Genomic DNA, 20,961 nt, shown 5'->3' on the forward strand with positions numbered 1-20,961 from the left:
CAGGCTCCTCTGTCCATGGGGATTCTCCAGGCCAGAATACTGGGGTGGGCACCCTTTCCCTTCTCCAGGGGATCTTCCCAACCCAGAGATGGAACCCAGGTCTCCCGCATTGCAGGCGGATTCTTTTCCAGCTTAGCCACCAGGGAAGCCCTAATCAGGGAGCACCCCTGACAATGGGCTCTGGATGCGTATCGAGTGCATCGACTTTCTACTTCTCAGGCCTGGAACGATGAGCGGGATCAATCGATTGCTTTTGACGGCCAGTAAGTGCTGCGCGCTGATTGGTCCTGGTTGAGGAAACGGAAGAAAGGGCGGGCACGTGGGGCTCGGGGGCCCCGGGCTGGCGCGCAGGCGAGGGGCGCGTCTTGGGAGAGACCATGTCGTCGCTCAGCTGCGGTACCGCTGTCTGCGTTGTCTGTTTGGAGAAACCCAAATACCGCTGCCCCGCCTGCCGCGTGCCCTAGTGAGTGCCCGGGGTCGCGGGGCCGGGGGCGGGCGGCGGGGCGGCGGGAGGCTCCGCGCCGCCCTCGGGACTGACGCGCCCTGTGGCTTTGTTTTTGCAGCTGCTCCTTGCCCTGCTTCCGGAAGCACAAAGGTAAGGCGCCCTTCTTCGTGGACCGCAGCGCCCTCATCCTGCTGCGGTCTCGGGGACGTGAATCCCGGGGCCCGGCTATCAGCCTATCAGCCTTGCAACGCCCGATCCTGGGGACCGCCTCCCACCCACCGTGGGCAGACGGATACCTCTTCCTGCGAATGCGCCTCCACTCTACGGACAATCACAAACCTTTCCTCTGCTCCACTTTCCTTTCTGCGTGCCATCTTTTTCTTTTTTTTTAACAGTCTTTGGTTTTTGTCACAAAAGCCTCCCCTAGCTATGCCTTCCTCTTAGTTTTCAGCTCCGCGTTCTTTGGCAGAATCTTCTCTGGCTGAGGTTAACGACGTTTTCTTTCTTTTAAGTGATGTCTTTATAGAAACAGGGAGGTATACCAGTTTACGGTAAGGAGCAGCGTCCCTGGCTCTCACTGTTGTCAAGTCTACATTTTACGTCTTTTTCTGTCCGGCGCCTCTTCTCAGTCTTCAGGGACCCTTTCCCATGCCCTCTCTCTCTCAGTGACTTTTCTGTTAAGAGTTCCTCACTGGTGGTTTGCCTCTAGTTTTATGCCCTCCAGTCTCTGATTTTATAGCTGTTTGTTTCGAGCACCACCGTCCCCGCTCCAACTTTTTTTTTTTTAATCCTAATGTCTTTGGAGCTCTTTGAAAAAAAACCCTTTCGCCTCAAGATAGGAACGAAGTAGAACTGCTTTGCTGGAATAGTTTAGGAGCTGTGTCTGGAATGCTTCTCTCTGGTCCTGCAGCCCTGTGAGGCCCCTCCTAAGACTCCCTAGCGCAATCTGGGTAATTTTTCTGATACACAGATTTGAGTAGTTCACTCTGTGTTGGAAACTCCAGCCTCTCTGTTAGTGTGTTTTTTGGGGGGCGAGGGGATCGCTGCGTTGGTTCTTGTTTGCTGCTAATGGACTTTGTCTAGTTGCGGTGCTGGGGGCGGGGGGTGGGTCCTACTCTTTAGTTGCAGTGCTTGGGCTTATCATGCAGTAGCTTCTCTTGTTGCGGAGCACCGGCTCTAGGGTACATGGGCTCAGTAATTGTGACCCACAGGCTTCATTGCCCATGGCATGTGGCATCTTCTCAGACCAGGGATTGAACTGGTGTCCCCTGTATTAGCAGGTGGATTCTTAACACTGGACCACAGGGAAACCCTGCTTGGTTTGTTCTTATTAAAAAAATATTTTTTTAAATTGAAGTATAGTTGATTTACAATGTTTCAGGTATACAGCAAAGTGATTCAGTGATCTGTATCCTTTTTTGGTTCTTTTTCATTGTAAGTTATTCAGTTCAGTTCAGTTGCTCAGTCGTGTCCGACTTTTTGCGACCCCATGAATCGCAGCACGCCAGGCCTCCCTGTCCATCACCAACTCCCGGAGTTCACTCAGACTCATGTCCATCAAGTCAGTGATGCCATCCAGCCATCTCATCCTCTTTCGTCCCCTTTTCCTCCTTATTACAAGGTCATGAATATAGTTCTCTATGATATTCTTTCCTTGGTGGTTCAGTGTAAAGAATCTGCCTGCCAGTGCAGGAGACACAGGTTAATTCCTTGAGTTGGGAAGATCTGCTGGAGAAGGACATGGCAACCCACTCCAGTATTCTTGCCTGGGACATCCCATGGACAGAGAAGCCTGGAGGGCTACAGTTCATGGGGTCACAAGAGTCAGCACCACTTAGCAACTAAATGAAACAATAATATATTTTAGGCCCGTGTTGTTTATCTGTTTATACATAGTAATGTGTTTCTGTTAATCCCATATTCCTAATTTAGCCTTCCTCACCCCTTCTCCTTTGGATCCATAAATTTGTTTTCTGTTTCTGAAGTCTTTCTGTTTTGTAAATTAATTCATTTGTACCATTTTTTTAGATTCTGTGTATAAGTGATATCATGATTATTTGTCTTTCTCTGACGGACTTCACTAGGTTTCATAATCTCTAGGTCCATGTATGTTGCTGCAAACGGCAGCATTTCGTTTTTATGGCTGAGTAGTATTCCACCACACACCACGTCTTATTCATTTCTCTGTTGATGGACATTTAGGTTGCTTCCATGTCTTGGCTGTTGTAAATAGTGCTGCTATGAACATTGGGGTGCATGTATCTTCAAATTTGAGGTTTTATTTTTTCTGGATGTATGTCCAGGAGTGGGATTGAGCACTATGGTAACTATTTTTAATTTTTTAGAGAATCTTCATACCGTTTTCCATAGTGGCTACACCAGTTTACATTCCCACCAACTGTGTAGGGGGGTTTCCTTTTTTTTTTTGGAGGAGTGCCTTTTTTCTGCAGCATTTATTTGTAGATTCTTTTTTATTTGGCTTACTGAATTATTATAACGCGAACACCACCCAGGTCAGGAAAATAAAACTTGGACTTCCTGGTGGTTCAGTGGGTAAGAACCTGCCTGTGAATGCAGGGGATGCAGGTTCTACCCCTCGGAGCTTCTAAGCCCATGCACCACAACTGCTGAGCCCACGTTCTAGAACCTCTGCTCTGCAACAAGAGAAGCCACTGCAGTGAGAAGCCTGTGCATTGAAAGAGGTGCCCCTGCCTGTTGCAACTAGAGAAAGTCCGTGTGCAGCAATAAAGACCCGGTGCAACCAAAATAAAAATAAATTATGTATGTATTTTAAAAAATATAAAAAACCTGCCTGTCAGTGCAGGGGCAGTGTGTTCCATCCCTGGTCTCTGAAGTTTCCATATGCCTCGGGGCAGCTAAGCCCTCATGCCACAGCTACTGAAGCCTATGCCCCTAGAACCTGTGCTTTCAGCAGGAGAGTAGCCCCCACTTGGTGCAAGCAGAGATAAGGCCTTGGAGAAAGAAAGACCCAGCACATCCAAATTTAAAAAAAAATTTAAAAAGAAAATAGAACTTTGCCATCCACTCCAGAAACCCCTCCATATGCCCTGTCCTGACCCACTGTTCTCACTTCCTGTAAATGACCACTCTGTTGACCTTTATAGCAGTCACATCTTTGCTTTTTCAGTTTTATTATGCAAGGATGTATCCTGAAAGAGTATTGTTTCATCTTGTTCTTAGTTCCCTGACCAGGGATTGAACCTAACCTAACCAAAAGCACCAAGTCCCAACCACTGGACTGCCAGGGAATTCCCCCAAAATGTGATATTTCTTTTAAGTCTCTCTTAATTTGTAAATTGCTCCTCCATCCTCTGTTATTACTTTAAAAAAAAAATTTCTCTGTGGAAGAATTCAAGCCATTTGACTTGCAGAGTTCCCCACAGTCTGGGTTTTGCTGATTGCAAACTCACGCTGCGGTTAGGCATACTCCTTAGTCCTCTGTTTCTTACAAATTGACAGATTAGAGACTGGATCAGAGCTCAGGGTCAGTCTCTGGCAAAATTACAGGTGGTCTTAGGCACAACTATAAGTGGTGCATAATGTCTGGTGATTTTTTTTTTTAATTGAAGTAAAGTTGATTTACAGTGTTACTAATCTCTGTACAGCAGAGTGACTCAGTTATGCACATGCATAGCATTCTTTTTTCTTTATATTCTTTTCTATTGTGGTTTATCATAGGATCCTGACTGTAATTGCCTGTGCTATATAGTAGGACCTTCTTGTTCATCCATTGTCCATCTAATATTTTGCATCTGCTAACCCCAACCTCCCGCTTAATCCCTCCCCCAGCCCCTCCCCTGCGGCAACTAGCAGTCTGTCCTCTGCGTCTGGGAGCGTGCTGCTGCTTCATAGGTAGGTTCATTGTGTCATCTTAGATCCCACATTAGGGTGGTGTGGTATGAGACAGACTGGCGTCTTGCAGGCGCCTTCCTCCTCTTGTGCCCCATCCTCCTGCCAGGCCTGCTTTGCCCGTCAGCTGCCAGTTGCTTGTCACCGTATCCTTGCACCTGACTCGACTTGCTCAAGGGTCGGCTCCGGCCACGGGCCTTTCCTTTGGCCCGGAACGCTCCTTCCAGCTGGCAGCACCTCCCCCTTGTTTCCCACCCTCTTGGGTGACTGGGATCCGACTCTCCTTACCTCGGCCATCTCCCTGTCCTTTGTGAGGCGGAGCCCCTCCCAGGTGGTCTGGCGAGTTGTGTGTGTGGACTCCCGGTGGCACGGGGACCAGTACATTCGGGATCTGAAACTGCTGAAGACACAGTTTGCGGCTAATCGAAGTCAGTGTGTTACTGAATCTTGGTGAAGTCTCTGTGGGATTAGGCAGGACAGGGAGGATGGAGATAGGCCCTCGGGGAGCGTGAGGTGGGCTTCCTCAGCCCTTCGGCTGGGCCCAGGTTTCTCCTGCCCCCTGACGGAATCTCTCACTTCCTCTCCTTCATCCCCCACCCAGCCCCTCACCCCTCCAGAGGATCCCCCTAGATGCTGGATGCTGCTTGGGGGAGTGCAGCCTTGTCACTCAAACGGAGGTGATGTACACCTGAGATTTGTGTCTTTCAGAGCAGTGCAGGCCTGCAGCTGGTCCTGTCGAGAAAAAAATAAGATCAGCTCTGACTGCAAAAACTAAAAAGCCTGTGGAAAACGAAGGTGGGTTGGTTGACTGCAAACACACAAACCGAGAAAAGGCTTTCAAATAGAATATGTGGAGAGAGGAGAAGAGACTTCTGCACTGGGGCCAGGAGGCAGGTTCATCAGGGAGCAGCAGCTTCCTCAGCCCTGTGCACCGGCGCCAGGAGCACACGTTGTCACGGGTGGTGATGTGGGGCTGCCTGAAGATGCAGAAGGGCAGGGGGGAAAGGCCGCAGCTGTGGTTTGGGTGAGCGGTGGACCCTGCTGGCAGGAGCCGCCTGCAGTCACGGCTTCGGGTCTCCCTCCCTGGGCCTGGCGGGGGTCACCTGACCTGGACCCGCGTGGGGCACGTGGCCTCTGGCCTTGCTGCTCCTGGCGGCCCTCAGAGCCTGCAGCGCGAGCGTGCTGCCGTCCTCCCCATCCATCTAGCCTTTTTAAAATATATATATATATTTTTTTTCTCTGGTATTAGGCATTGGTTGCCATGTGCAGGCTTTCTCTAGCTGCAGAGAGCAGCACAGGCTCTAGGGTGAGCGAGCTTCAGTGGGATGGCGCTCGGGTTCCAGAGTGCAGGCTTCATAGTTGTGGCGCAGCATACGGGATCTGGGCATTGCAAGGCAGATTCTTAACCCCTGGGCCACCAGGCAAGCCCCACGTACCCTTTCTTTAACGCCTCCTGCGCACCATGCATCATGCTGGGCTCTGAAGACGGCCCCTCCCGGTGCCACCGAAAAGGTATTGAGCAGTCAGAGCCAGGGGATGGCCCGCTTCTGCCCTTTGAGAAACTTGTTGGGTTCGGATGTTTCCGCCCATGCCGAGAACACAGGGGAGTCCTGTCCGTGGGTTTTTACAGACAGGGCTGGAGCTGTAGTGCGCAGAGGTAGGCTGGAAAGAATTGGAAAACAAGGCCCTAAGCCCAAACATAGTTTAAGTGTGTGAACACTATCAGCAGCTCTTCACTTTCCTAAAATACTGTAGTCACAAATTCCTCAGAAGTGGTGGTTTTGTCTGGACCCACTTGCTTTATCTCTGTTCTTGTGTGTGTGCACACACATTTTTTATTTACTGGAGTTGTTAAAACCTGGCACCTAGGTTTCCTTTGCGCTCATAAACAGGTTCCTTAGATGATGATGACTCTGTGGCTGATTTTCTCAATAGTGATGAGGAAGAGGACAGAGTGTCTTTGCAGAATTTAAAGAATTTAGGTAAGTCTGCAGGTAAGACAATTTTTAAGCTAAGTCTGTGCAGGTACAGTAACTTTTTCTTGGGTGAATGGCATTAAGATATTTACAGAGGACTAATAAAGAATAAGATTCTGACAGCGTTTAACTTGGAAACCATCTGACATGCTGACCTCGCCTTACGTGAGCATGTATGCTCAGTCATACCTGATTCTTTGCAACCCCCTGAACTGTAGCCCACCAAGCTCCTCTGTCCATGGACTTTTCCAGGCAAGAATACTGGAGTGGGTAGCCATTCCCTTCTCCAGGGGATCTTCCTGACCCAGGGATCGAACCCACATCTCATGTGTCTCCTGCGTTGGCAGGTGGATTCTCTACCACTACCGCCACCTGGGAAGCCCCACCTCATGTGAAATGCTGGGTGAGGGGGTACAGCGTGCTTGGTGTTTATTACATTGGAATATTTGGCTTTCAGCCGTCTCTGCCTGCACCCACTTGAGCTCAGCTTGGCTCTCCTCACTGTTCATTTTAAGGGGAGTCTGCAGCACTGAGGAGCTTACTGCTCAATCCACACCTCAGACAGCTGATGGTCGACCTCGATCAGGCGGACGACAAGGCCAAGCTTATGCGAGCCTGCATGCAGGAGCCCTTGTTTGTGGAGTTTGCTGACTGCTGCTTGAGTATCGTGGAGCCGTCTCAGAACGAGGATCCTTAAGGTGGATTGTGTTGCCTGCTCCTCCTGGGAGGCTGTCACGTGGGGGGCCCTGCCCAGGGGTGGCGCTGCCAGGACTCAGCGGCTGACGTCAGGTGGGCCCCCCAGACCCCTTCCGGCACTGTGGGGGTACTCACGATGGCAGACCCGTATGGAGAGAGAACTCGATGTTCAAATGGTGGTTTTTAAGTGTTTTATTTTTGATACAATTAAGACATAAATATTTACTGAATTTCCACACCCATTTGAGTAAAAACGTGCACAGTGTTAATAAAATTTTGGTGTGGTGTTTCTTTGGTATATTGCATTGATCATTCTTGATTTATAATCTAGTTGCTTGACATTAAATTAATCAAATATTTAAATAGTAAGGTTTTGTTCCTTTTAAAGGAACTCAAGGCAAAGTTTCCCCCAGCCACAATGTTAGAGCTGATTTCAAGCTGACTTTGCCTGTGGGGTGTCCACTGTAGTGATGGCCAGCACCGCTGAGTTAGATCTGTGAAGGTAGTGAAGGCCCTGATGTTTCCTAATCCTGGTTTGGTCACTGCCAACCCTGATACCCATCAGGGTGTGGGGGCAGGGGATGTGTAGACTGCTGCCCCAGGCCACTGGTGCAGCCGCTGGCCCGCCTGCAGGCTGGAGCCACGGCTCCCTGAGTGCACTCGGAGTCCCTGTGGGAGTCGTCTGGCAGCCGGGTGTTGATTACATGTCTCTGGCGAGGCTGCTGGCAGGAAAAGGCCTTGTGGGAAAAAAGGCACAGGGGATGGCCCAGCTGGTGAGGCTGGGAGGGGAGAAGAGGTCACACGTGGCCCGGCCTGTGTCTTTCCAGCAGGATCTGATTAAAGCCAGTAACACTGTCGGGCGAGGGTCCAGGGCAGGTGTCAGCGTAGCGCAGCGGAGACTTTCTGCAGTGAAACCTGATCGAGCCCTGGGGAGAGAGATGCAGCTCAGCCCCAGCTCCTGGGAGGCTGAGGGGACCTCTTGGAGTGAAGGCTAGGAATGCAGGGAGGTGGGGACACCCGAGGACCTGCCAGAGTCACAGCAGTGGCAGACTGACTTAGTGCGCTTTTCCTCCTTACTAAGACGGGAGCAGACTCCAAAACAGTATTAAAGACAAAGTGTCACATCCACCCAGTGTGATAGGTGAGGAAAGCTAGGAGGGAGCTCTCCCCTGCTAAGAGTATCATCTGTCCCAGTCTTAGGACTGCTTAAAGCTGGAAGATCAAAGAGCTGCACTTCTGTTTACGCTCTGGCAGGCCCGTGTGTTGTCATGGCGATTTTATCCAGATTCTGTCCTGTAGGAATTCCTCCGGGAGGAAATGCAGTGTTTCCTTCCTTCTCCCTTGTGTCACTTGATCCTTGTAAAAGGCGGGTATTAGCCCTTGTCTGTGCTCGCTGCCTCTTTCCCTGGCGGCTGCCCACAATATAAAACCTTGAACCACTGACTCATGTGCTTGTCAGGAATAGGGTAAACCAAAGAATACAAGTGAGGAGAAAGTGTGTGTTAGTCTCGCTCAGTCATGTCTGACTCTTTGCCACCCCGTGGACCGTAGCCTGCCAGGCTCCTCTGTCCCTGGGATTTTCTAGGCATGAATAGTGGAGTGGGGTGCCATTTCCTCCTCTAGGGGATCCCAACCCAGGGAACGAGCCTGGGTCTCCTGTATTGCAGGCGGATTCTTTACCGTCAGAGCCACCAGGGAAGCCCAAGTAGGGGGAAGCATGGTGCCAAATCCAGCGCCATTGGAGGGGAAAAGCTGCTGTTACCACAACCCATTTTTTTGGAAGTAGGACTAATTTAAAGATGACTCAGAAGAAATGCTAGAACACTTGGAGGCAGCTTTTTAACAGTGAAAGGACTTTGGAAAACCCTAATTGTAATGATGGGAACGACTCGACTGCTGCCAGCTGGGATGCGCAAGGTTTGGAGGCCTTCATCTCAGCCTCAGTCCTGCTGCTGCTGCTGCTGCTGCTGCTGCGACCCCCAGGGCTCCGCCCCCCACCCCGCAGTGGGGCGGTCAGGACGCCAGCCCCCTCGCATGGCCCACCTGAGGCAGCGCTCGGATGGACAGGACTCCGGCTTGTTCTTGGGCTGTCTGGACGGCGCAGCTCCTGGGGCTGCCCACGGGGAGCTGGAGGCAGGCGAAGACCACCAGCTTCCTCTGAAAGCCGTGAACACCCACAGCCGCGTTGGCCAGGGCCAGTCCCAGGGGCCAGAGGTGGGTTATTGCGCCCTGGAGCCTGGTCTGAGCCGGGGGCAGCGGACTGGAGCCCGGGGAGCAGGGAGCGTGAGGTGAGTGTTTTTCCTCCACACCATCCAGTTCTTCAGAAGCAAGGAAGGCCATTCTGATCTTAAAAAAGAACAGCATATCACAGCTCTTAATGGAAAACAGAAACCAAAAGTCTCTTTGGTGATTTGCCCTTAACAAGGTGAACTGAAGGGCACCTGGCTGGATGTGGCACAGGCCTATACCCAGGGCAGCTGTGCTGAGGCTTCACATACTTTTAAAAAGTAACAGCCTTTGGGGTGTGCTCAGAGCAGGGGGTCTGAAGAAATGGCTCGTCTGTTTATAACACACCCGACAGAAATCTGGGTTCACTGTGACGAGAGGCACAAAACGTGTGGCCTTCCTATGAACAGAAACCCAACATGTGTCCCCCTGACCTCCACGTGGCTGCTGGGCAGGGCCAGTACTGGAGGGAAAGCCGCAGCACGTAGTGGGGGAGCTTGCCGCCTGGAGCCTGTCTAGTCCACGCCTGGGTGGGCCAGGGGTGGTCTCATAAAGGGTCTGAACCTCTCATTTCGAGGAGAAAGAGATTCCACCTGTATGCCATTCTGGGAAAGGCAAAACTGTGGAGACAATAAAAAGATCAGTTGTCAGGAGTTTGCAGAGAGGAATATACAAAGTACAGAAGTTTTCACGAGCAGTGGAAGTACTTTGAGCGATATTATAATGATGAATATATGTGGTCATACTTTTTGTCCAAACCCACAGAGTACGCAACACTGCTCTGCTCATTAAAGCGAGCCCTAGGTGAACTGGGGATGTTCTGATCACGTGTCAATGCAGTCATCCTTGGTCTAAAAAAAAGTAGAGGTACCATTCTGTTGATAATGGCTGTTCATGTGAGGGGAGGCGGTATATGGGGAATTTCTGTACATTCCTGTCAAGTTTTATTGTAAACCTAAAACTGCTTTAAAAAAAGAAAAAGATCTCCAAAAAAAAAATTTAACACTCAGGGTAGACACTTTTGGCAAAACTTGTGTTTCACTTTTATGTATGTATACATATTATATATGTGTATGTGTTTGTTGGATTGTGATATAAAATGTATTTTTTTAGATCAAAGAAGCCTGCAGGCCACTGTGGTTAATTATACTGGCAAATAAAAGCATAAATTAACCTCAAAAAAAAATCCACCTTAAAAAAAATCCACCTTATTGAGATCTAATTGATAATACTGTAAAATTCATGCTTTTAAAGTGTATGGCTGTATGAGTTTTCGTGTATTCCCTGAGTGGCTTGTGCCCGTCACAGCCGTCCTGCCACGTGGCTGGCATGGTGCCCACATCATTCGTGAGACCCTGCGGCCACCCGCCCCGCGGGCAGGGCAAGTCCGCAGCCCGGGCCCAATCACTGGCCGCCCTGACCTCTGGATCAGCACTCACCCTCCACTCTCGCCACGCACGCTTGATGACCGTGGCAGCCGCGTGCAGCTGCTGGACATGCTTCCGAGTCAGCCAGGAACGGACGGCTGAGGGGTTTGTCCAGAAACAGGAAACAAGAGTTAACATGCCAGTTAGAGCTCTTGATAAACCAGGCTACACCAGCGCCAGAGCTGCCGTAAACATAGGAATGAACGCCGGCAGCCACGTGAGGTCAGGGACCGAGTCAACGGGACGCGGACCTGGCTCTGAAAAACAGCGCTCAGACCTGCAGGCAGATGCCTACAGCCAAGGGAAACTGCCACCTCCCACCCTGGGCAACGCCCAGGGAACACGAGGGATCTGAACTGTCTGCACCTTTTAAAACGACCTCTAGTTTTGGAAGCCCTCATTTGAATTTGCTCGCTCGCCTTATGGATCCACGAAGGACGCAACTACACACCCACACCTAGTGAACGTCACAGATGGGAGGCTGATCATGGATGGGGCAGCACCTGGTGAAGGTCATAGCTACAGGATGGGAGGCTGATCATGGGTGGGGCAGTTTTAATTTTCTCCTTTTGAAATACGCATTTTCTGATTTTTTGGTACAGTCATTCAGAAAAAGGGCTATTTGGTAAAGACACGAAAGTCACCTGTTATCAGCCCAGGTAGTTTTGCAGCACCCGTCACGTTTTTCAGGCCCCCCCCCCCCCCCACCTCTTAGGAAGGTGGCATCACCTTGCTGTGTAGCGCATCACCCAGGTTTAAGCATCATATTGGAAGTGGGGTTTCCATGAAACTAAAAATATTCTTCAAAAACACTTCTTAGCTGGATCACAAGGATGGGTCCATAATGTAGCCATGCCTCCTCCAACTGTCAGATATTTGGGTTGTTTCTAGTATTTTTGCTTTTCAAAGTGAGGCTGTGTCATGGTTCATACATTGCTTCCTTGTTTCACCAGATCTTGTTGGTTTTTACCTTCTTAAGCTCAACAAGCCCAGGAACCCAGGTGATGATGAGAGTTGTCATCAAGGGGAATAATATATGACAAATATAGCTAGCTAGGACTGGGGGAGGGGAATTCAAGGCAACTTCTGAGCCTCTGCCACCTATAGAGAACCCTTACTTGGGGTGGGACGTGGTCTGCGCTGAACTGGGGGTGCTCTGGGTGAGCTGGACAGGGAATTCGAGGCCCAGCACACCATGGGGACACGCAGTTAACATCTAGAGGCTGGGAAACAGTCTGCTTTGGTCTGTGGGAACTCTAGGAGCAGGGTCTCAAGGGAAACAGGTATCCCATAGGATCACGTGCAGCTGCAGAGACGGCCACTCCCGGGCCCACCTGCTGGCCATGCGTGTGGGCCGCGTGCCCGGGCCCCCTTCCTACCTGCCTGGATGAGCACAGCTGCCCGCCTCCGCCTGGCCTGCGTGCGGCACCGGTGTCTCCTCCAGCCACGCTGGATGCGGCGGGCACACTGCTCCAGCACCTGGGCACGCCCACGCTCCAGGAGCTCCAGCTGGGGGAAGGGCATCCGCTGAGGTCCTCAGCCTCCCGTGCTCCCCGTCCTCCACCCAGGCCGGTGGCCGCCAGCTCCTCACCCCAGGCCCGCTTACCGTGGAGTCGGTCATGAACACCTTGGTCCTGCCGCAGTGCAGTGGGGCTGGCAGTGCGTGGAGGATCTCCTGGAGGAGGCCCTGCAGTGTGGCCGGCTCGGTGCATGGAGGGCACTCTGAGGATGGAGACAGGGCCCATCAGTCCGTCACCATCCCCTTGGCGTCCCCCTGACGCGCCACAGGCTTCCTTCCCGCTGCACATGCTTCTCAACATCCCTTCCTTCCTTTTGGGGAGGAGGCCAGAGGGGGCCTCTTCTCATCGTCCCTCAGCCTGCCCCGAGAGATCTTGGTCACCCCCTGGAGGCTGTGCCCTGCACTGGCCGGCAGCCCCCACCCTGGAGGTCCCCTAGGGCAGAGGACACTTGGTGCCTAGACTCCCACGCTGCTTTGCCAGCCCGTTTCCAAGGCCCCAACATGCTGAGGGCCGCACGGGGCAGCCCAGCCTCTCCCTCTGCCCCCGAGCCCTCCCACCCCAGATGGAAAGCGGAGAACAGACCCCCAGACCCCAGCGGGGGCCCTGCCTGCCCCCCACACCTGGCGGGGCAGCTCCTATAGACGGAGGGTTTACCTGAGGGCTCTGACCACCTTTAGCTGCCCAGGGCCTCTCTGGAGACAGCGGCGGCCAGAGGAAACGCTGCAGATGAGAAACAGCAGCAAAGCCGACCAGGGGCCCGGGGGGCTTTGGGCAAGAGACAGAACAGGAGAGCACACCGCAGGGAGAGCGGGGAGAGGTGGGGAGAAAGGATGAAAGGAGAGTGGGAAAACTGAAAGGAGAGATGGGAGATACAAAGCAGAACTGTGCCTGCGGGTGCAGGGCCCTGGGGGAAGGGTTGTGTGTGTGTACTGGGGGCACGCACCCTGTCCTTGGCCTTTGCCCAGGTGTGTGTGTGTGTGTGTGTCTGTGTGTGTGTGTGGGTGTACTGGGGGGACTTGCCCCGTCCTTGGCCTTTGCCCAGGGTCTTCACACCTGCCCTCACAGCCTCAGTGACGCCAAGTGCGACAGACAACCCCCCGTAGAGCAGGCCTCTCCTGACATCCCCCTGGCCGGGCCTGGCGCAGCAGCTGCCCCAGAAAGAAAGCCCTTTCCCGACCTCTCTTCCCCACTGGCCGGGCCTGGCTAATCCTTTCCTCTCCTCCCTACATCGAATCCAATGCTAGCCAAGTCCGACCAATTTCTTCCCAACATTTCCCAACTGTGCCCACATCTAGAGCCTCTCTCCCCTCTGGCCACCCAGGGCCCCACCCTGTGGTGGCCTCTGGAAAGCCCCAGGCTGGTATCACCCCCTCCCTTCCTGGAAGTGCCTCCCATCTATCTGGAGAATGTCCGGCTTCTGGGACTGGGCCCGCCTGCCCCCAGCCTCGCCTCCCACTGTCCTCTATGCCCAGGAGCCAGCAACCTTCAACAGCCTGGAGCTCCTCACACACAGGGTGCTGTCTCCTGTCCATGGAGTGCCTTCACCTGGCTAGTCCCACCCCACCTCAGATGCCACCTCCTCCAGGAAGCCTTCCTGGTTCATACCTCTCTACACCACCCACAGCATCCTGTTTCTGTCTCGCACTTTCCTCACTGCTTAACTGCCTTCTTTTAGTCTCTCTCCCATTGGACCAAGAGCCATGAGGGCAGGACTGTGTCTTACTCATCTCTGAGCCCCCAGGCCCTCGCCCTGAGATGGTCCAAGTAGGTGCTCAGGGAACTGGGTGAACAGATGACTGGCCAGTGGGTGCCCTCACCTGAGCGCCCTCCATCTGGACACGGGCCGTGGGGGCTGGGGGTTATGGCAGGACGGAGCCTTCTCAGTAGCTGGTACCGCTCCATGAAGTTCCGGTGAGAGACCCTGGAAGCCGAGGCAGGCGGAAGGAGAAATAGTGACCAGTAGTGAGCCGACGTCACTGTTTACTCTGCTCGACCACCAGCGAGATGCTGCCCTGCCGTGCCCGCTGCGTGGATGAGGTCACTGGGCTCCCTTGGCGGGAAGCCAGCCTTAGTCTCTCCCGGATGGAGCCTTGCTTTTCTCAGCAAGGCCTTCACAGAGCGCACTCGCTCTCAGCCTCCAGGATACCCGCAGCCCCGCTTCCTCTTTCCCTGACTCCCTCCAGGCTGTTGCCGGCTTCTTATCCCTCAGGGAGTGGCCTCACACCTCCCGCCTCCCCCTGGGGTCTCCTCCTTGCTCGTGCTGTTAAAAGTCACCAAGAACAGCCCCTCACATGCCCCAACACTTCAAACCTGACTCCCCACCCCTGGGCGTCCCCCCAGGTCATCCTGTGTCAGGAACTGTCCCGATTCACCCATCTGCCTCAGACGGAAGCTGGACGTTGCTTCTGTGGCCTGGAAGTCGGCTGCTCCCCTCGCCAGTGACCCACCGTCCACCAGCCCAGGTCCCATCCCCACAGCCAGGCCAGAGTCCGCTTCTACCCCCTTTTCTTTCACCAGGCCATCCTTGCGCCCGGAGGATCGGTAATGGCTTCCCACTCACGTCCTCCCATCTCTCCTGACTCTAGGGCAGACCCGGTGCCTCCTCAAAACAGGGCACAGCAAGTGAGCGCAGCCCTAAAGCTCCAGGCCGACTTCCACAGGCCTGCCTCTCACTCCATCTCCACATCCTGCTGACCCGCGGCCCAAGCACCTCCCTGGCTCTGCCCCGCCCCCACGCCGGACGGACAGACCGACCCACTCACCGGATGGGGAAGCCAGCGGCACTGATGTGGATGGTCTCCACGAGGCCACAGGCCTCCAGCTGGCTCAGGACCTGCGGGGAGGGGAGACGGCGTGGGCAGCAGGGGCCATAGGCCCCAGACACCATGTCGTCAGTGGCCCCGCTGGCAGGGACCTGCGGGCTCCCCTGAGGGCAGACACTCTTCGGGGCAGCGAGCAGTCAAGGGACCTGGAGAGACCCTCCCTGCTAGAAGGGGTCCTGGTGACCCCAGATCCCTTTACGTGAAGCCTGGCTTCTGGTACAGCCGAGGCCGGTGCTGGCCATCTTACTGCTTCCAACTGTGCTTCACAACGCAGCCCAATCCAGTTCCTCGTTTTTGTTTATTTTATATTCTGCAGATAACACCGTGCGTCACAGCTGAGAGGCGGGGGAGACTGTACTGTGAAGACGCTTCCGGGACTCACCCAAGGTCTTTACCATAGAGCAGTGATCCTGGCCATGGACCCTAAGGCCACATCAACCATGTGACTGTGGGACCCACTCCAGCACCGTCCAGCTCTCACACCTCACCCACATCCCTCCACAGGGCAAAGGGCAGCTGCTGGCCACAGAGTGCTTCTGAGCAAATTTTAGGAACTACACCCTCATCAGAACCGGCCCTGTGCCTGGTCTGTAAGGCGACTCAGACTCTCAGCTAATCGTAAAAGACACCCATTCCTCTGGGCCGCCTGTCCGTCAGGGCACGTGGCTTGGCGAGCAGAGAGCAAGATGCACTGTCGCCCCTACTCGCCTCTGTGGCTGGGCCACTGTGCAGTGCACAGACCACACCACCGTACACGACTGTCCTGCCAGAGCTGGGGAGAGAAGCCCTTCCTCACGTCACTCCATCTGGAGCAGACGTCCCGTTTCTCACCCCGCCAGCGTCTCGGCACAATGGGACCCTCCACGAAGCAGCTCCAGCCCAGTGTGTTACCTCCTCTCGGTGGAATATCTGTGCCTGGGCCTGGCTGTTGGGCTTGATGCAGCGAATGTAGTGGGGTGTGGTGCCATGTAGGACCTGCAGGAGCTGCTCCAGGGAGGCCTGCAGAGGAGAGACTGCGGCTCAGGCTGTGGGGCGGCATCAGCTGGGCAACCCGGAGCCCATGACCCTCACACACCCCGGATGACTCCCAGTGGCCCTCACTGGGTATACTCAGAGCACGCCCCCAGGGACCCTTCTTGACTTGTGACCCTCCACCTGGTCCATCTGCCTGCATCTAGTCTCAGGCTCCCCCAACACCAACCAGGGCAATCTTCCCAGAAGGGAACCCTCTCAGAACCCCTGTCGTTCATTCGGGCAACTCCTGTCATTACTAAGCCCGTACTGTGTGCTGGGGCTACGACACAGCTGTCCGCCGTCACCTCACAGTGCAGGGCCTCGCAGACAGGGGGCGGGCCCTGAGGGGCGTGTCTGAGGCTAGACAGGGATGTGTTTCCCTGTCCCGGGAGGTGAAGAGAATGGTTGGAAGCAGGACAAGGAATAAACCGAGAGGGGCGGCACGAGGGTGGGAGTAACGCAGAGCTGAGGGGAGGGCCCAGGGGCGGGGCCGAGGACAGTCTGTCCGCAAGTGAGGGAGCTGGCAGCCGGCCGCCACGGAGGTTCAGCAGCCACTGCTCTGCTGTGATGACTCTGTCAGCGGTGGGCGACAGGGCACACTGCCGCCCACAGGCCTGAGGCTTCCTGTCACGTCAACTACAGACCCCCAGTTCATCTGTCAGGTTCCCGTCTCTACCGCAGACCGGGACCACGGCTACGGGCCTCCGCCGTGCTCCGGGCGCACAGCCCCGATCCCAAGAGGTGCTCGGTAAACGCTGGACACTCATGAGCGAGCACGTGGTGTCAACGCCACTGGGCCCACCTTGAACTTGGACACCACGGTCAACACAGGGGCCCGGTTCTGGCCGGAGGGCTCCTCCTGGGACTTGTCTTCGGGGTCGGCAGGAAAGAGCACCTTGAGCAGGGGGTCCTGGGACTGCTGCAGGAGCCTGGTCAGCTCCGGGGGGACGGGGTCCTGTGGGGAAAGGACAGAGCAGCGGGTGAGGGCAGGGGGCTTGGGGGGAGCTGTCGGCCCTGTCACTGGGGCCCCAGGAGGGCCGGCCCACGTCTGAACCTGGAGGCCAGGAGACGCGGTGTGAGGCGGGTTGTTTCCAGGCAGGTCATGCCGGAGTAGCAGAGACCTCAGAAAGGTGGGCCTGAGAGGTGACCCTGGATCCCGAGAGGATGTGCGGGCGGGCAGGGAACACAGTGGATGTTTCTGCACACGTGAGGCGACGCCTCCGCGTTTGGATTCACAGGTGACACAAGGCACGACGCGGCCCTCACCTTGTTCTTCTCCACCAGGCCCACGGTGCGGTACCGCACAGGCCCCGCGTAATGCAGCACAATGAAGCTGGGCTCCGGGCTCAGCCTGTCACGCCCCAGGCGGGGGTGGCCGGTCAGGGCGCTCTCGATGCGCGTCTGGAGCTGGGCTGCGCTGCTTGGCCGATTAAGGCGGCACTCCTGTGTGGGGCGGGCAGTCAGCCACAGGGCAGAGGGGCACGGGAACCCACCCATGGGAGCATCACGGCACCCCTGTGACAGAGGGCTCACAGGGCAGGTGAACCCACTAAGCAGACAGAGAGAAAGAGGTGCGGGGTGGGCCTCGAGGTCCCAGGAAAAGGCCAAAGCCCCGCCCTGGGGGCTCCGCAGGCCAGCGACCCTCCAACCTCGTTTATGAGGGAGCAGATGCTGACAGGGCTCCCCTCGATGAGATCCAAGCAGGGCTGGTTGTCCTGGTAGCTGACAAACGACCACTCCAGGCCCTCCACTGCATACTCCTCCTGGGGGTGGAGGGCAGTCGGGGTCTGAGCTCTGGGGGGTCACCCCCTGCTGGCCTCGGCAGTCACAGAGGGAACTGAAGGCGCCCAGTGGCACCCGGGACGGGGCTGGGGGCCGGGGAGAGGGCGAGGACGCGGGCAGTGCACCACGCACCTGCTGGGCCCGGAGGTAGTGAGCCACGAAGTGCTGCTGCAGCTTCTCGTTGGCGTAGTTGATGCAGAGCTGCTCCAGGCTGTTGCTGGGGAACGACTCAAACCCGTACACGTCCAGCAGGCCTGGGGGGCCGGGGGAACCCGTGGGGGCTACTGTGGGGCTACAGGGGCCTGGGGTGAAGCCTCACCCTTGGCAGCCTGAGGATGAAACCGAGTGGGTACTCTACCCCACCCCAAGGAGAGAGGCGGTTCCCATCGCCACCTCCTGCCCCTCAGAACTCAGCGGGAAGAGGCCGAAGGGGTGAGGGAACCAGGCCCCAGGGACCCCGTGTCCCACCCAGTTTGGATGGCCTGGGTCGTGGCCGCTCAGTGGGTGCCTGCTGTTTTGTGAGCCAACGTTACTGATGCCTCTGAGCTTTGCTTCCTTCCCTACCTGACTGTCCCATCCAGGTTCCAAAGATGTTCTCAAATCCCCCCTAAGGCCCTTTGAGCCCGTTCGCTGCTCCTCACTAATCTCCTGAGACTGGATCTGGGTCTCCAGCGGGTGAAGGGGCCCTCGTGGCCTGGGCACCAGCTGAGCCTGCCTGGAGAGCTAGGGATGCCGAGACACGGGCACTGGAGAAAGCGACATTGGCCCACATTGGTGGAGCAGCAGGGGATAGGTGCAGAATTGCCCAGAAGCCCCCAGGAGACCCAGGCTCTGCTCTCTGTCCGGGGCCCCCCGACCTACCTATGAAAGTGGTCCAGGAGTCGGGGGCGGCACAGATGCTGCTGTTGATCACCGAGACCAGCCAGTCAAACAGCCTGTTGGTGTGTGTGTGGGGGGAGTGGGCTCGGGTGAGAGGGGTCCGGCTGAGCTGGAAGGGTGGCAGAACTGCCCTTCCAGCCTGGGTACCAACCCTCAGATGGAGGGCCTGTCTTCTGAGCCTGAAAGGTCAAGGGCTAAACCCTCTCCGCTGGTTTCCCGCCCATCCTGTCCCAGCCCACTACACCTGCAGGCTGGGGTCACGTGTGTTCCCAGGCACACGAAGGCCTGGCTTGTCCCCAGCAAGAGTGAGCAGGGGACCAGCTGCAGGCACATCACAGTAAGCTTCCTTTACTGCCTGGTTTACAGACTGAAAGTCTGTGCCAACCAGGCATCGAACAAGCCTATTGTGCTACTTTTCTAAAAGTGCTATTTTAAAATTATTATACATTGTTCTTTTAGATGTAAAGCCATTGCACACTTAACAGACTACCATATACTGTAAATACATCTTATCTATGTACCAAGAAACCAATAAATTTGTGTGACTCGCTTTACTGCGGTGGTCTGAAAGTGACTCTGCAATATTGCTGAGGTCTGCTGTGGAATGCTGGGGCTAGACAGGGTGTGGGTGCGCCCAGTCACTGGCCTGACACCCAGCTGCTGTCTAGACAAGGGGTGGAGGGGCAGGCCTGGGTGGGATTATAAAGGCCTGAGTTCACTGGACTCCCCTGCAAACCTCGGCCAGTGGAGGCCAGAGCTCGAGGCCCCCCGACACCTGCCTACTCTGTCCTATGAGGGCACCCCATTACCCCAGCTGGACAGTGACACCCTGCACTCTGCAACCATCGCCCCTGAGACGATGGAATGGTTGCCGTCCAACGTGGTGACACGTACGACATGATACAAGGGTTTTCTTCCTTACGATTTCTTTAAGTAACTGCTCTGCAAATTTTTAAACAGTTTCTATTTTTGCAATAAGGGCTTCAAATATCCATGGGAGGTAGTAAAAACAAGAGATAGTGATAGAAGGACCTGCTTGCTGTGTGTAAAATGATCCATGGTTAGAGGTTCACTGTGTCTGTAACCGGCACGCTTTATCTACCCATTTTGCCGTGATCTGACACAAAACCTTTAAAAATCCTTGTCCTGAAATTCTGACCTGAAATTTGCTTCGAGGGAGTGAGAACGGAGTCCCTTGCTAAACTGGGTTCAGTCTGGGCCCAGGGGCCCTGGGCCACTTTCCCTCCGAGGTTCTGACTCCCTCACCGGTGCTGGTCTGGCTCTTAGCTCTTGAGAAGCTCATGAAAGCAACGGGACCTTCCCTCCTTCCCAAGCACTCGCATGTGTGCACACGCACACACAGAGGTGTTCTGTCCCATCGTTTCAGAGAATCCTGGGCCCCAGATACCCTCAGGGGCATTCTGAAGGGTCTGAGAGCCCAGGGTGAGAAACGCCCCCAAGTGCATGGCCGGAGGGTGGAGATGCCCACAGAACCAACAGGGAAAGGCCAAGACCCCCACCTTCCCCGTTCTGGGCTCCACTCCCTGCAGTGTTGCTCAAGGCTGTGGGCTAAACTCCCGGCTCTACCAGCAGCTATCAAAACCCCAGGTGGCTACAGAGAGCACAAGGGCAGGGACCCAGGAGCCTATTCATCCACAGGTCTGCGCCTGGACCTGGGAGGAACTCACGTCACCTCTGGGCTGGCCTTGCCAGCGGCCGGCCAGGCAGGCCTTCCTCGCCCATCGCCAAGGCGAAGGCAGGCTCCTGTCCCCGAACAACACACTAAATCTAGGCCAGGCTGTGGCCACTTCCCCACGCAGAGCCCTCTGGAATCGAGCCAAGGGCTTTGCTTGGGGAAGCCCAGCAGCCACTCCCTCCTGTCCCCCCGGGGCTGGGGAACAGGGCAGGGAACCCGTCTGCTTCTGTCTGGTCCAACTCCAGACTGGGGGCATCTGGGAGGAGGGCAGGGCCCAGAGCACTCACCGTGCATAGACCAGTTTGGCCAGACAGTCTCTGCGGGTGTTGCACTCGGCCTGAGAGCAGGGCTTCTGGAATACCTGCTGGCCCCTGCCCGCCCGGATGGTTCGAATCTGTAGTGTCTCCAGCAGATGATCTTCCGGGAGCCCCAGCAGCAAGGCCGACGTCCCAACAGAGCCTGGGAGGCAGAAATACCCTCCGTCCAAAAGGCCCTCTGCACAAGGCCCCGTGAAGTCATCATGGTGGAGCCGTGACCCCCTCAATGGGGCAGAGCAAACTCAGGAACGGGGAGAGAAGAGACTCAGCAGGGGCAGGGGCAGGACTTGA

General features: G+C 55.3%; 2 protein-coding genes and 1 non-coding gene across 9 annotated transcripts in view; 2 read left to right on the forward strand and 1 right to left on the reverse strand.

Moving 5' to 3' along the window:
• The first annotated feature begins 296 nt into the window (after positions 1 to 296).
• Positions 297 to 7,285, forward strand: ZNHIT3 (zinc finger HIT-type containing 3). Of its 3 annotated transcripts, XM_070772622.1 has the most exons (6): positions 297 to 463; positions 564 to 595; positions 5,024 to 5,110; positions 6,208 to 6,297; positions 6,544 to 6,694; positions 6,807 to 6,940. In XM_070772622.1, exons 1-5 carry the CDS (start codon positions 378 to 380, stop codon positions 6,684 to 6,686), a joined length of 438 nt encoding a protein of 145 aa, XP_070628723.1. In that variant the 5' UTR covers positions 297 to 377; the 3' UTR covers positions 6,687 to 6,694; positions 6,807 to 6,940. The 3 variants fall into 3 exon arrangements, with proteins under 3 accessions (XP_070628723.1, XP_019837173.2, XP_019837174.1); XM_019981614.2 differs by lacking the exon at positions 6,544 to 6,694 and having other exon boundaries at positions 302 to 463; positions 6,208 to 6,309; positions 6,807 to 7,285; XM_019981615.2 differs by lacking the exon at positions 6,544 to 6,694 and having other exon boundaries at positions 306 to 463; positions 6,807 to 7,285.
• MYO19 (myosin XIX) overlaps positions 7,165 to 20,961 on the reverse strand; it is a 44,519-nt gene continuing 30,722 nt past the window's right edge. For all 5 annotated transcript variants that reach the window (XM_070772605.1, XM_070772608.1, XM_019981613.2 and 2 more), the window contains 14 exons: positions 20,641 to 20,812; positions 18,640 to 18,713; positions 17,911 to 18,032; positions 17,646 to 17,759; positions 17,263 to 17,439; positions 16,799 to 16,951; positions 15,874 to 15,981; positions 14,923 to 14,993; positions 13,978 to 14,081; positions 12,247 to 12,362; positions 12,020 to 12,149; positions 10,653 to 10,738; positions 9,031 to 9,333; positions 7,165 to 7,913 (listed from right to left, as the gene is read on the reverse strand). In XM_070772605.1, coding sequence (XP_070628706.1) covers positions 7,785 to 7,913; positions 9,031 to 9,333; positions 10,653 to 10,738; positions 12,020 to 12,149; positions 12,247 to 12,362; positions 13,978 to 14,081; positions 14,923 to 14,993; positions 15,874 to 15,981; positions 16,799 to 16,951; positions 17,263 to 17,439; positions 17,646 to 17,759; positions 17,911 to 18,032; positions 18,640 to 18,713; positions 20,641 to 20,812 — 1,859 coding nt within the window. In that variant the 3' untranslated portion in view covers positions 7,165 to 7,784. The remainder of the gene's footprint in view (positions 7,914 to 9,030; positions 9,334 to 10,652; positions 10,739 to 12,019; positions 12,150 to 12,246; positions 12,363 to 13,977; positions 14,082 to 14,922; positions 14,994 to 15,873; positions 15,982 to 16,798; positions 16,952 to 17,262; positions 17,440 to 17,645; positions 17,760 to 17,910; positions 18,033 to 18,639; positions 18,714 to 20,640; positions 20,813 to 20,961) is intronic.
• On the forward strand, positions 9,507 to 9,636 carry LOC139177876 (small nucleolar RNA SNORA11). The gene has a single exon (XR_011562340.1). It is a non-coding gene; the product is annotated as a small nucleolar RNA SNORA11 (small nucleolar RNA).

The sequence above is a fragment of the Bos indicus genome, chromosome 19, assembly GCF_029378745.1.
Source record: "Bos indicus isolate NIAB-ARS_2022 breed Sahiwal x Tharparkar chromosome 19, NIAB-ARS_B.indTharparkar_mat_pri_1.0, whole genome shotgun sequence".
NCBI lineage: Eukaryota > Metazoa > Chordata > Mammalia > Artiodactyla > Bovidae > Bos > Bos indicus.